At 43.2% G+C, this 12,608-nt stretch overlaps 1 protein-coding gene across 2 annotated transcripts in view; it reads right to left on the bottom strand.

Moving 5' to 3' along the window:
* CALN1 (calneuron 1) overlaps nucleotides 1-12,608 on the bottom strand; it is a 459,261-nt gene that overhangs the window by 168,953 nt on the left and 277,700 nt on the right. For both annotated transcript variants that reach the window (XM_065920373.1, XM_065920374.1), the window contains exon 4: nucleotides 6,525-6,637. In XM_065920373.1, coding sequence (XP_065776445.1) covers nucleotides 6,525-6,637 — 113 coding nt within the window. The remainder of the gene's footprint in view (nucleotides 1-6,524; nucleotides 6,638-12,608) is intronic.

Below are 12,608 nucleotides of genomic sequence, written 5' to 3'. Positions count from 1 at the left end.
ATCTCTCCTTGCTGTACTTTGCAACTCTGCATTCAAATAGGAACATCTTTCCTTTTCTCCTTTGTCTTTTGCTTCTCTTCTTTTCACAGCTATTTGTAAGGCTTCCTCAGAGAACCATTTTGCCTTTTTGCATTTCTTTTTCTTGGGGATGGTCTTGATCACTGCCTCCTGTACAATGTCATGAATCTCCTTCCATAGTTCTTCAGGCACTCTATCAGATCTAATCCCTTGAATCTATTTGTCATTCCCACTATATAATTGTAAGGGATTTGATTTAGGTCAGACCTGATTGGTTTAGTGGTTTTCCCTAGATGGTTGGATGGCATCCCCGACACGAGGGACATGAGTTTGAGTAGGCTCCAGGAGTTGGTGTTGGACAGGGAAGCCTGGTGTGCTGCTGTCCATGGGGTTGCAAAGGGTCAGACACGACTGAGTGACTGAACTGATCTGAACTGTGGATTTTAGAGGATTCATCAGCCTGATCCCAAGAGGTCTCCACCAGCTCCACACTTGCCTTGTTTCTGTCTCTCTTCTCTCTGAACTTGAATGGAAGATATTACCCTTACTAGACCTAGTCCCCATTTAGATAACTTTGAATGAAAATTCTACGCTTTCCTGAGGTCTACAGTATATTCACATTACACACAGATCCTGTGTGTTAGACTTTTAAGCAGATTAAATAGAGAAAATAACTTTACATGAAACATGGGAAAATTCCACTGGACATAAGAATTAAGTCACTGGTGCCAGGACTTTTCGAGAAGGCAATGGCAACCCACTCCAGTACTCTTGCCTGGAAAATCCCATGGATGGAGGAGCCTGGTAGGCTGCAGTCCATGGAGTCGCTAGGAGTCGGACATGACTGAGCGACTTCACTTTCACTTTTCACTTTCATGCATTGGAGAAGGAAATGGCAACCCACTCCAGTGTTCTTGCCTGGAGAATCCCAGGGACAGGGGAGCCTGGTGGGCTGCCGTCTATGGGGTCGCACAGAGTCGGACACAACTGAAGCGACTTAGCAGCAGCAGCAACAGCAGTCAGGACTTTCCTGGATAATATGACCAGTGATGTTTTCTTCTTTTTGGCTGAAGTCACCTGTCAGCCCAACCCAACCACAAAGCTGAGAACCCATCATGAATTCATTTAGAAGGGATATTTAAAATTACTTTCAACGTATTATTTTTCTTCTGATTATGAAATCAATGCAGACATTCTTCTAAAGGGTGAGTTTTCAAAATACTAACTGGATATAAGGTGACTGATACATTGGGGAACTGCAGCTGGCCTCAGGCCTCCTGTGGCTTCTGCAACAAGTGGCCACCCAGCTGCTTGGGGTGACCACTGCTTCTCAGAGGCTTTGCCTGAATTCTTTTCCTCCAGGCAGCTGGCGGTCACCATTTTGATTATAAACTTAAACTCTCACATAAATTTTGTGTGCTTTATTTACCATAGCAATGGACACATGTATTAGAAAGTCCAATCACTTTTTTTTTGCCACTGAAAACAGTTGTTTTACAATGTGATTTTGTTAACTTCATTGAATAATAACAGAATAGATCCTATGGCCTAATTGTAAAAATTTCAGAAACTACATACAAGCATAAAGAAAATTTACATTCACATTTATTCCAAGTCATAATAAACAGAATTGTCGGAATTACACTTTCCCCAGTTTTTGTCTCTGTATGAATATAAATGGATATATAATAGTTGTAGGACAAGGATGTAATTATACTGTAAATTAAAATCTCTAGATTGTAGAGTGAAAATATTATTTTAAAAAATTGCACAATATCCCATCTTTGTAAGTGCATTTTTCTACACCTCTAACTAGTTTCATATGACAAAGTCTTAGACGTAGAATTATTTTTAATTATAGGGTTTAACATTGGAAAAGTTGTAGAAAACTATCTCCAAATAGTTTTCAGAAAAGTTTTAAAATTTACATTTCTACTGGTAGTATATGAGTTTGCCCATTTCCTCTCACTCTTGACAGTACTATTATATGTTTTATTCTTTTCCAACTTGATAGGTGAAAACTGTTACCCAATTACTATTTTAGTAGATATTCCTTAGATTTCTAGTGAGGTTGAGAACTGTTTTAATGTTTGTTTAAAGTAAAGTATCCATCAATTGCTATTTCTTATCCCACTCATCTATTATCATTTCTAGAGGTTTCCATATTGTTTTAGAAATGCTCTCCACATATACCTTAGTATATTCCTGTATTTTTTCCTATTACTTTTTAAACTGTTTATTTCTTTATTTATTTGGCTGTGTGGGGTCTTGGTCGCAGCATGCAGGATCTTTAGTTGTGGCACCTGGGAGCTAGTTCCCTGATCACTGAGAGAACCCAGTGCTGCAGGATTGAGAGTACAGAGTCTTAACAAACCCCTGGACGGCCAGAGAAGTCTCCCAATTATTTTCGGAAACATCCTTTCAATAGTTTAATAGTTTTTATTTATGATTCTTCTGTTGCTTTAATGCTTAGAAAGGCAATTTCTGCTTAGAAGATTAGCTACATATTGACATGTAATTCCTCCATCTTTTAAAACAGTTAAAACATATACTGTTATATGGACTAAAGACCAATGATACTTATAAATATGGGTAAATGAGGGAAAACCCCAAATGACCAAGGTCTGAATCAGACCAGTAAGCCTTATTGGGTGCCTGCCCCATGTGCCAGGATCGCTGAAATCTCAGTGGCTCTCAATCTTGGGTGAGCATCAGAGCCACCTGGAGGGCAGATTGAACCCAGAAAGCTCCAAAACCCAAAAGCTCCAAACCCAGAAAGCTCCAAAACCCAAAAGCTCCAAACCCAGAAAGCTCCAAAACCCAAAAGCTCCAAAACCCAAAAGCTCCACCCTGGAGCTTTTGATTCAGTGTTTCTGGGGTGGGGTCCAGGTGTTTGCATATCTAACAAATCCCAGGCAATGCTGATGCTGCTGGTTCAGGAACAAGACTCTGAGAACCTCTGCTGAGTTTTCCATGCTCCATATTTCACAGGCAGTAAAATCGCTTTGGGGATTCAAGCATTCGCTGTCAATCTAACAGGCCTTGTGATGGGCATGGCCGCTGAAAGCTATTTAGGTTCCTAAGATGATTAAGAACAGCAGTTTTGGATCCCAAACTTCGATAGAGTGGCACGTTGACAAAATATTGAGGAGAGAACCATTCTGTTGGTGCCAGATTTGATGTAAGAAGAGACTCTGCCTGCTGGAATGCAAGTTATCCTTAAAAGAACAAAAGTCAAAATCCTGGTATTTTCTAGATCTTGGTCACATGCAACAAACACCTCATGTGAATGAATATAATTTCTTCTGTCTCATTTGCTTTCCCTGCAAGTTTTACCCAAGGTCGACCTCACAGGGCAGATAATTTACAGTTTCACAGATGAACACATTGTAGATACTTCATAGTTATTTGACTAGCTGGGGACTATATTTACTTTCCTTTCATCTTCTTTTTCTAATTATACAAATAATGCATGCCCATTGTCAAGCTTTTGAAAAATACAGAAAGATATGATCACTCATCATGCTATCACATATGGAACATCACTGTCAATATTCGGGCATATTTTTTCCAGTTCTTTCATGCATAACAGATTTGGCATCATATTGTACCTGGAGCTTTCTGGAGTGTTTCTTTCCTGAGCACACAGCTGTGAGATAAACTAGACCTATTTGTAAACAGGCAAGCAAAAGCTCACTCTGGAGCATGCACAAAGAGCAGGAAGCCCTGTGAGTTTCTTAGTTCTCAACCTCCAGCCCCAAACCTGTTCCCACACATCCAATGCCATCCATTGAACAGATCCATTTGCTTAAATATTGATGTGTTTCATTTCTTAAATCAGAAACTGTAAATTAGGCACTTCCCTGGTGATCCAGTAGTTAAAGATCCGCCTTGCAAATGCAGGGGACTCGGGTTTGATCCCTGATCAGGGAACCATGATCCCACATGCCGCAGGGCAACTAAGGCTCATGTGCTTACAACTACTGAGTCCACGCGCTTCAGAACTTGTGCTCCTCAACAAAAGAAGCCAATGAACTGCAATAAAGACCGAGCACAGCCCCCACCCCCCAAAAAAAAACCGGTAAATTAGTCGTCTTAATGAAGTTTGACTATACATAAGATAAAAATGTGAGCCAAGGAGCCAAGGTGTTCTATCCATATAGGTACAGGTAAGTCCCAATGGTAAGACACCACTGGCTCCTCTCCTAGCTAAGGGTGGGACTCATCTCTCTCTGTCTTCAAAGCAAGAAGAGTTTAACAGAAGTGTTGGTTGGACCTAGATCACCAGAGCGGCATGATCTCCTGTGATGCTGGTCATTACCTCTGCCATTTGGTCATTACCACAGTCTGCGGGCTCATGGCAGAACACAGCTGTGCACAGCGCTGGAGGTCATGGGGGAGGAAAGATGAAGGGCTGTTGTGGGGACTCAGGTGAACTCAAGATGCAGATGCTTCCTGGCATGGAAGCATCTGTTGCAGTAGATACCTTCTTGGGTACAAGTGGCCTCGTGGTGTGTGGTGCGAGTGACTGGCAGAATAAAGTGACTTTGAGGACCCCGCTGCTCTGCAGTTGCAATGGAGCTGAAACGTTGAGCATGAAAGCCCTCCCCGCCCCCACCGTGCATCTGGCCCTCTCACCCCTCCCTCCCCTCCTCTCCACCACTAACGGACACCAAGTTCTGCTCAACTACATCACAGCAATAACAGCCAACACACGGGACTTTGATGAATAAAGGAGAAAAATACAATAAGAATTCCACAAGTTATTATTTGCTACGTAAGAGAGAGGTTCTGAACTGGCAGCCAAGAAATCTGTGAGGCTCACACCCAGAGGACTAAGTATCCAGGGAGGACAGAGACTCTGGGGTATGGCCAATCAATTCCATCTTCACTGAAACCAGTTTCCCGCAAAGAGCCAGGGGCTCAAAACTTTGGGGATGAGCACCAACTAATAAATAGCCCTTTTTGCAGAATCTCATTTGATTTTCTTCTCCCCTTGGTCCTGTAGGCTAGAATGCCAGGAATGAGTGAGCCCTGGAGAGCAGACTTAATTTGCAAGGTGAGCCTAGGGCCTGGTGGGATCACTTCTCAGAACACAGAGAACATCCATGGTCAGTTTTCCTCTAAGGTAGGGAGAAACCAAAACCTGAAAAAAATGAAAGGCCGTGACAGCAGTGTCAGGCCAGGAAGCTGAAGCCAAATTACAGCCCCATTCCCCTTTGTGGTCGGCAGTCTCCGAGGTGGTCCTCAATGACCCCTCCTCTGGGTATTCACTGGGAGGAGTCCTCTCCCTCCACTGAATGTGGATGCCCTTTGTAACCAATAGGATTGAGGTATAGTTGAATTACAATATTGCGTCAATTTCTGCTGTAGAACAAAGCGACTCCGTTACACATATATATACACGTTATTTTTCATATTCTTTTCTATTGTGGTTTATCATAGAGTATTGAACATAGTTCCCTGTGCTATACAGTAGGACCTTGTTGTTTATCCAATCTCCACATACCAGTTTGCATCTGCTAATCCCAAACTTCCAACCCAACTGTCCCCCACCCTCCTTCCCCTTAGCAACCACCACTCTATTCTCTATGAAGGTCTGTCTTAAAAGTCTTTTGTAAAACCCATAGTGACTGTTAGACTACGGGATAGGTAACAAGTTCTTACTAAGTACCTGTTGGTTTTATGCAAGATGATAGCAGATTAAGACTAGAGGCACACTCCCAGCTGCAACCTTAACTAGAGAAGCACCTTTGATTAAGGAAGAAAAGCACATCAAGGAGTCAAAGAAACCACCCTGTGTTGGAATGGCATTTTACATGTCTAAACCATAATTCAATTTAACTTGACAAATAATACTCAAATTTTTAAAATAATTATTGATGAGCCATTCCCCAAATTCCATAATCACAAAGTAACATTCGTATTTTAAAGCTAAAGAATATAAAGAAATGACATAGCACATCAAAATAATTTGAAGGTCATTGTTACTTGGAATTTCTAAGACAGCTTGCAGATAGAAACAGAAGCAAATTGAGAAATATCAAATACAAATTTTGAGCTAAAACCATTCTGTCCTCTGGAGAGAGAGGATCCAAACACACAAGGCAATCACATCATCCTCTCAGCAAGGACCTCCTGAGCCAGGAAAGGCAGTGAGCACAGGCAATGCCAACATGTCCTTCCTAAGTGTCCCCGGGAAAAAGGCTTTTGTGAACCAGAAGAGGCGGAATCTCATCTCTCCAAAATGCAAAACTATTTGTGAAATAGGGAATAAATAGGGAGATATTTCACTCTTCCAAGACTTAAATGAGTATAGTTTTGATACTTGTTTTCAGGGGACCTAGTATGATCTCAACTTAGTTGTCCAGTTCAAGGAGTGTATGTCAATCGAGCCCAGAAGAGAGCTTCACATGCTGAACAGAAGCCCCAAGTTCACAGTCAAATGTTAGTCCCAAACCCATGTTTACTATCAAATATAATATTTAAACAAAGTCTTAACTCACCTGCCAGAATATGCTGTCTATTGTATTTCCAAGAAAACCATCGCGACCTTCTGAAGACACAAGTTTGGGGCCAAGAATGGTCATGAATTCATCAAAATCCACCTGGCCGTCCCCTGGAAGGAGAAGATATAAATATGAGTTGAAAAGTAGCTGAAATTGACCTATCCAATGTTTATTTCATTATTTCACTGGAAATATGAAATAAACATCTCCATGAAATAAAATCATGGAATAATTTGAAATAATGAAATAAACATCTGGGAGTGGATGAATAAAATAAACATGAAATAAACATCTACATGCTTTTCTCCATGGCATGACCTTGATCAATGAAGAGCTGGGACCATTTCTGAAGATTGTGCAACATTCTTAAAATACTAGAAGACAACCAAGAAACTGGCAACCATTAGTACCTCCAATACCACCTATCCCTAATCATTTTTTAGTATTTATATCTAAATCCCAACCAACACCTCCTACAACCTCACAGGTGCTGTATTTCCTGGACCCAAAGTTGCCTAGCTATACTGGAGAGAAATCACACCTTCATCCCAACTTCTTCCTCCATACTGGTTAATCACACATAGATTTAGTTATCAAGTCTTACTGATTTCATTTCTTAAATAGCTGTAGCTGCTCTACCTTCTTCATTAATTCAGTTGCTAATTCAGTTACAAAAACACTGTGGTAGGAAAATGCTTCCAAAAATGTTCTAATAATAATTACAGCGTTACTAGTAAAATGACTTCTGTCCTCATATTCTCACCTCCACACTCTCTTCCACACAGTTGAGTTTACTTCTCCCAAAGCGTATCTGATCCTGCTTTATAAATTTCAATGGCATCTTTGACCAAAAATAAGGAAGCCACCTCAGAACCCACCCACCTCAAGTCCCACTATGCCCTTTGACACCTTTTGCTCCCCACCTCTGCACAAGACGCCATGCTATTTCAGAGCTCCAGACCTCTGTACATGTTGTTCCCTCCATTTGTCTGCCAGGTGATCTCTAACTTGTTTCATAAGATGGAGCTGAAATATCGTGTTCTCTTTTGGTATTTTTCCTGACCCTTTCTCATCTCACTAGACAGAGCTGGGCAAACTTCTGTCTCTCCTACTAACTTAATGTGCACCTGTTTAGAACTGATCACCCTCTATCTCAGCCACTAATGTGCATGCCTGTCTCCCACCTAGATTGTGAGCTCTGCAAGGCCAGGGACCCAATCTGAAATGACTCTATATTTGATACCACGATGGGCATTCAACATGCCCTTAGAGAATGAATGATGTCTCTTGCTTGTATTTTCTTTGCCTTCCATGAGCCTTTGCTGAAAACCTGCTTCCAAAATTCAGGCGGATGTCATCATCAAGATGTCAATAATTCAGAAAAAGACAGTCCAGGAACAGATCCCAGTGTAGATAAAACTTCCAAGAGGATAGGAGAGGCATGACAAGTCAGTGGGAAAGGGAAGACTGAGCCACCAAATAGGGCGGGGCAGTCCAAGGACTACTGAGAAAGGGATGTACCTCTTACCGTTCAGCAAGATGAAAGGATCTAAAACTTCACCCTGGCTGGTCATCATCAGCTGACAACAAGTTAGCATCTCGCCTTTCAAACTAGCAAATACTTCTAAAAAGAGTATTGTTCAATGCTGGCAGAGATGTGGAGAAGACATGAGCTCTCTTCTGCATCCCTGGTGTGCTCACCCTGAATACTGACTAGCAGGATTCAAGATGCTGTGTCCTGCTGGTTCCTTTTCACTTAATAACTTCACTTTTAAAGAAAAAGACAAAGCGAGGAAACTACCTTAAATGCAGTCCAGGATGTTTACCCAAAGATAAATCATCCAGTATTTGTGAAAGTAGAAAGCTGGAGGAAGCTGAGAATGGCCCAGTCTTGCTGGTATTCACACTGAGTTAGCACCACATGGCTACCAGTCTAGGACAGTCACACTTGCTATATTCATGCACTAACCCGCTGCTCACCCCAAGTTGCTCCTGCTAGTCAAAGCTGGCACTGGGGACTTCCCTGGTGGTCCAGAGGTTAAGAATCAACCTGCCAGTGCAGGGGACATGGGATCCTTGCTCTGGGGGCTAACATTCTACAAGCCACGGGGCAGCTAAGCCCCTGAGCCAACTACTGAAGCCCGAGTGTCCTAGAGTCCATGCTCTGCAACAAGAGAAGCCACCATAATGAGAAGCCTGCATGCTGCAACTAGAGAGTAGCCTCTGCTCACCACAACTAGAGAAAGTCTGCATGTATCAGTGAAAAGCCTGTGTGCTGCAATGAAGACCCAGTGCAGTCACAAATAAATAAACAAAAAGCTGGTGCTGGATGGCCAAAATGTCTCAGACCGGAAGATGCATTCTCAAGAGAGAAAGTGTCACCTTCAGTGAGTTGGAAAGTGATTCTTAGGGGACAAAAAATACCTGAGGCATTACAATGGTTAGTGGCCCTCCTAAGGTCACAGTATGTAAAGAGACATATGCACACTATATCTGTGCTATTAAAACGTCATGGGGTTGGGGCAACTAGAGAAACAAGTGTCTTAAAAGGCACTTGAGCAGGTGAGTGGCAGAACAAGGAGGAGCAGGACAAGAGGAAGAAGAAGAGAAGGAAGAGGAAGTAGTTTGAGAAACAGTAGACTAGATAGTGTCTCAAGTACAGTAAGCCCCCTCCATGCCAGTCGTCAAGTTGTGAACATTCAAAGATGCAAATGTGCATCTGGTTCCACCAAGGAACCAGAATCTGTGCCATCAATGTCAGGCGAGAGTGAAACGCAGCTTGTCCTCAATCTCCTATTGCTGACAATCCTTCAGTTCCACCATCTCCCACCTCCTCTCCCTCCTCCAGTTGGTAACCCTTGATGCCAGCCCCTGGATGCTAGCTGTTGTGCTGTACTAGTGTAAGATGAGAAATGTTTTCTTTATTTTTGGTGTTTGTTTTTTATGTATTAGTTGCGTGGAAAGGATTATAAACCTATTACAGTACAGTATGATATAGCTGATTGTGTTAGTTGGGTACCTATGAACAAATTAGACTTAAGAACAAATTGGACTCACTAATGAAACCTGTTCATATGCAAAGGACTTACTGTACTGTGGTTCTCCTTCTGAGACCTCCTTATGGGACCTCCTTCTGAGGTGCTGGCCTAGTAATTGTGGGCATCATCCCAACTGTCTGTCACCCGGGGCAACGTCCAACAGCTCATAAAGGTTTAGAAGCTCGAGGGTGTGGATGATTTTTTTTATAAAGAACTCATGAGACCTTATCTAAAATACATCCACTGGGCTGGGTCATACAAGCTCCTGGCCAGGCTATAGTAGGCACTACTTTCACTTGGGAGCTGGATGGAATGGGGGTGGGGGGGTCCAGAGCATGTGCAATATATATTTCTCAGTATATTAGGCACCTGAGCACCAGGAGGATGAGGCTGTTTTTAAACAATCTATCTTTCAGGTAAGAAGAGAGTGATCACCCAACCTCTCTGAAAATTCCCCCCAACCCAGGTGTTGGGAGAGCAGCATGTGGAATTGGGGTCCACATGGAACCCTAGTCAAAGTCATCAGGGAGCACTCACAGATGGTGCCCTTGGCTGAGAACATCAGTCTCAAAGCTGGCAAGTGGAAGAGACGCTTCCAACCATATCCTGACCTCAGTGAAGGGAGTAGCTTTTTCACTACTGAAACCCTTGACTGCAAGGGAAGTGCTTGGGTCATGGTGGGCAACCCCAGGGGGGTGCTAGCTACAGCACAGGGGCATAGGGGACTTGGCAGAGCCTTTCTGCTAGTTGGAGGAGAGGTCTGGTTCATGGAAGGATTTATTTCTAGCTATTAAGCAGAAGACATTTGGAACTTCAAATATTTTGTTGGTCAAAATGTGATTCTCCACTGCCTTCCTCCATTTCCCCGCCCCCCCGCCCCCCGCCCACTATCAATGATCCAAGGGAGATTCCTGCAGGCCCATAGTTGGAGAAATAAGAGGGATGCCTCTTTGACTTTCTCTATGTCTCTTGGGATCTTCTCAGCTCTGACTCCTAAGCATGTATATATTGCACATTTTCTGCAGAACCTCAGTACACAAAGACTCCTCCCTGACATACACAGCGCAGCACTGGTCTTGCCAGGAGTACAAGATTCTATTCAGATGGAGACTGAATAAAAGTCCCCTTCAGCAGATCCTAGTTTAAAGGACAGGCAGGACTGGGAACACTCCATAAGCTATCAAAGCTGCTCCTAGCTGTCTTCCGCATGTCTCCCCACCCTGTATCCGTCCCAGGAGTACTGAGATGAGTACAATTTCAGAGATATCCCCCTAAGTTCCTTATACAAAAACCAGCCACTGGCCGAGGCAAAGTCTGGGAAGTCTGGTGATGATCTTAACGTCTAACATGCTGAGTGTTCATGATGCCATGGCATCATTGAAAGACATTGCACAGCCTGGTTCATTGAAGTCACCAGTGGCCCATTTTACAGATGAGAAAACTCAAGCACAGAGAGGCTCAGTAACTCGCAGAAGCTCACACAGGGGAGCAGAGGAGTGATTCCCAACCCAGCAGTTCGCCTATGCTTTTGCTGCCTCTCAGGAGGCCGGGTGATGTATGACTCTGTCAGCAACACTCATTCATCTGAGCCCAGCGTTCCCTGGCTGGGGAGTGCTGTGGCTCCTGGCACAAAGAGGCAAATTGAAATCTAAGTTGTCTTTTTGCCTAGATATCAAGTCTCAGGCCTTTCTGAGAGCATTTAAAAGAGTCATAATAAGTAATAGGAAATATTGATTTAACATTTACCATATGCCAGGCACTGAACTCAAGGTCTGACATATATTATTGTGTGTGATTCCATCCCAACCCTGTGAATAGTTTCTGCCCTTCCACATTCTACCCTTGAGAAAACTTCAGCAAGAAGAGGTTAAAAGGAACTAGGTCAAGGCTCATCAGCTAGCATATGCCTGCTGAGGGATCAGCTTGGAACTCTTGATATTACACCCCATGTTGCAAAGCCTCCCTCTATGTCAGAGGTCCCAGTATAATTCCTGCTCCAGGTTCACACCTCTCTGCAACATCTGAGGGTATAATATGTTTTCCTACCTGAACTTTTAGGAAGGAATTTAGTGGGAACTGGGAAAATGGCCTTTAGAGGCTTTAACACAAATGACCACTGTCTGAAAGCTCTTTGTTCCCCAAATTGCCATTCTGCCTGCAATGAGGGTCTCAGTAATTCTCCTTGGAGGGTCAGTTTTCAGAGGATCCAGGTCTCTCCCATACACTCCTACAGGTACCCTCTTCCACCACGCCTGGCAGGGTGACATCAGGCTGGCATTATGGATTCACGTGTCCCCTAAAGACAAACTGGGCATCCTCCCAGACCATCCTCCCCTGACCCTTCACAGAATGCAGCAAACTCCGAATGCAAAAACTTCATTAGGTTAAATCATTTTACTAATCTTTAATGGTCAAGTAAGTGCAGAGCGAAACAGTGAAACTCACTTCAACAAGGATTCATTCCTAACCTCCCCGTGCTTCCAATATCATGATCCACTTAGCAAGACAGGCAGGAAGCTAACCTGCCCAGGACCACATCTGATTGCTTCCCACTGCTATGTAAGTCAGAGTAATGAACTTGAACGAGGGCAAGAAGCTGCGGGAGGGCCAGGACTGCACGACATTCGTTAAGACCAACCAGCTAAAACTTTCACCGAGAGGTAAAATAACAACAAAAATCCCTGCGAAATAAAAGGAAGGAAAGGCATATACAGAAAAAATGATGGGTAAAGAAGGGTAATGAGGAGATAGCTTGGGAGGAAGAAGAAATATCTGCTTGAGACTCAGTTCCAATGAACTGACTCAATTCCAAAAGTACGGAGATGTGAGGTGCATGGTGGGGCAAGAGAGGGATGAATAGACACAGGTTTACCTTCCAGGAGGTTGCAATCCGTCACCCAGGGAAGAATCAAGTAGGGGCTGGACTGACCTAAAAGCATTGAGCTAGGGCAGCTCAACCATAGGAGCAAAGGCTCTAATTTGGAAATTCTCAATGGCTCAGAAGTGAGCTGAGAAATGAATATTTCCTGCCATATCAGTAAAC

This window comes from Muntiacus reevesi, chromosome 2, assembly GCF_963930625.1.
Source record: "Muntiacus reevesi chromosome 2, mMunRee1.1, whole genome shotgun sequence".
NCBI lineage: Eukaryota > Metazoa > Chordata > Mammalia > Artiodactyla > Cervidae > Muntiacus > Muntiacus reevesi.
The sequence above is the reverse complement of the archived record's forward strand: the minus strand, read 5'-3'. Positions and strand labels throughout refer to the sequence as shown.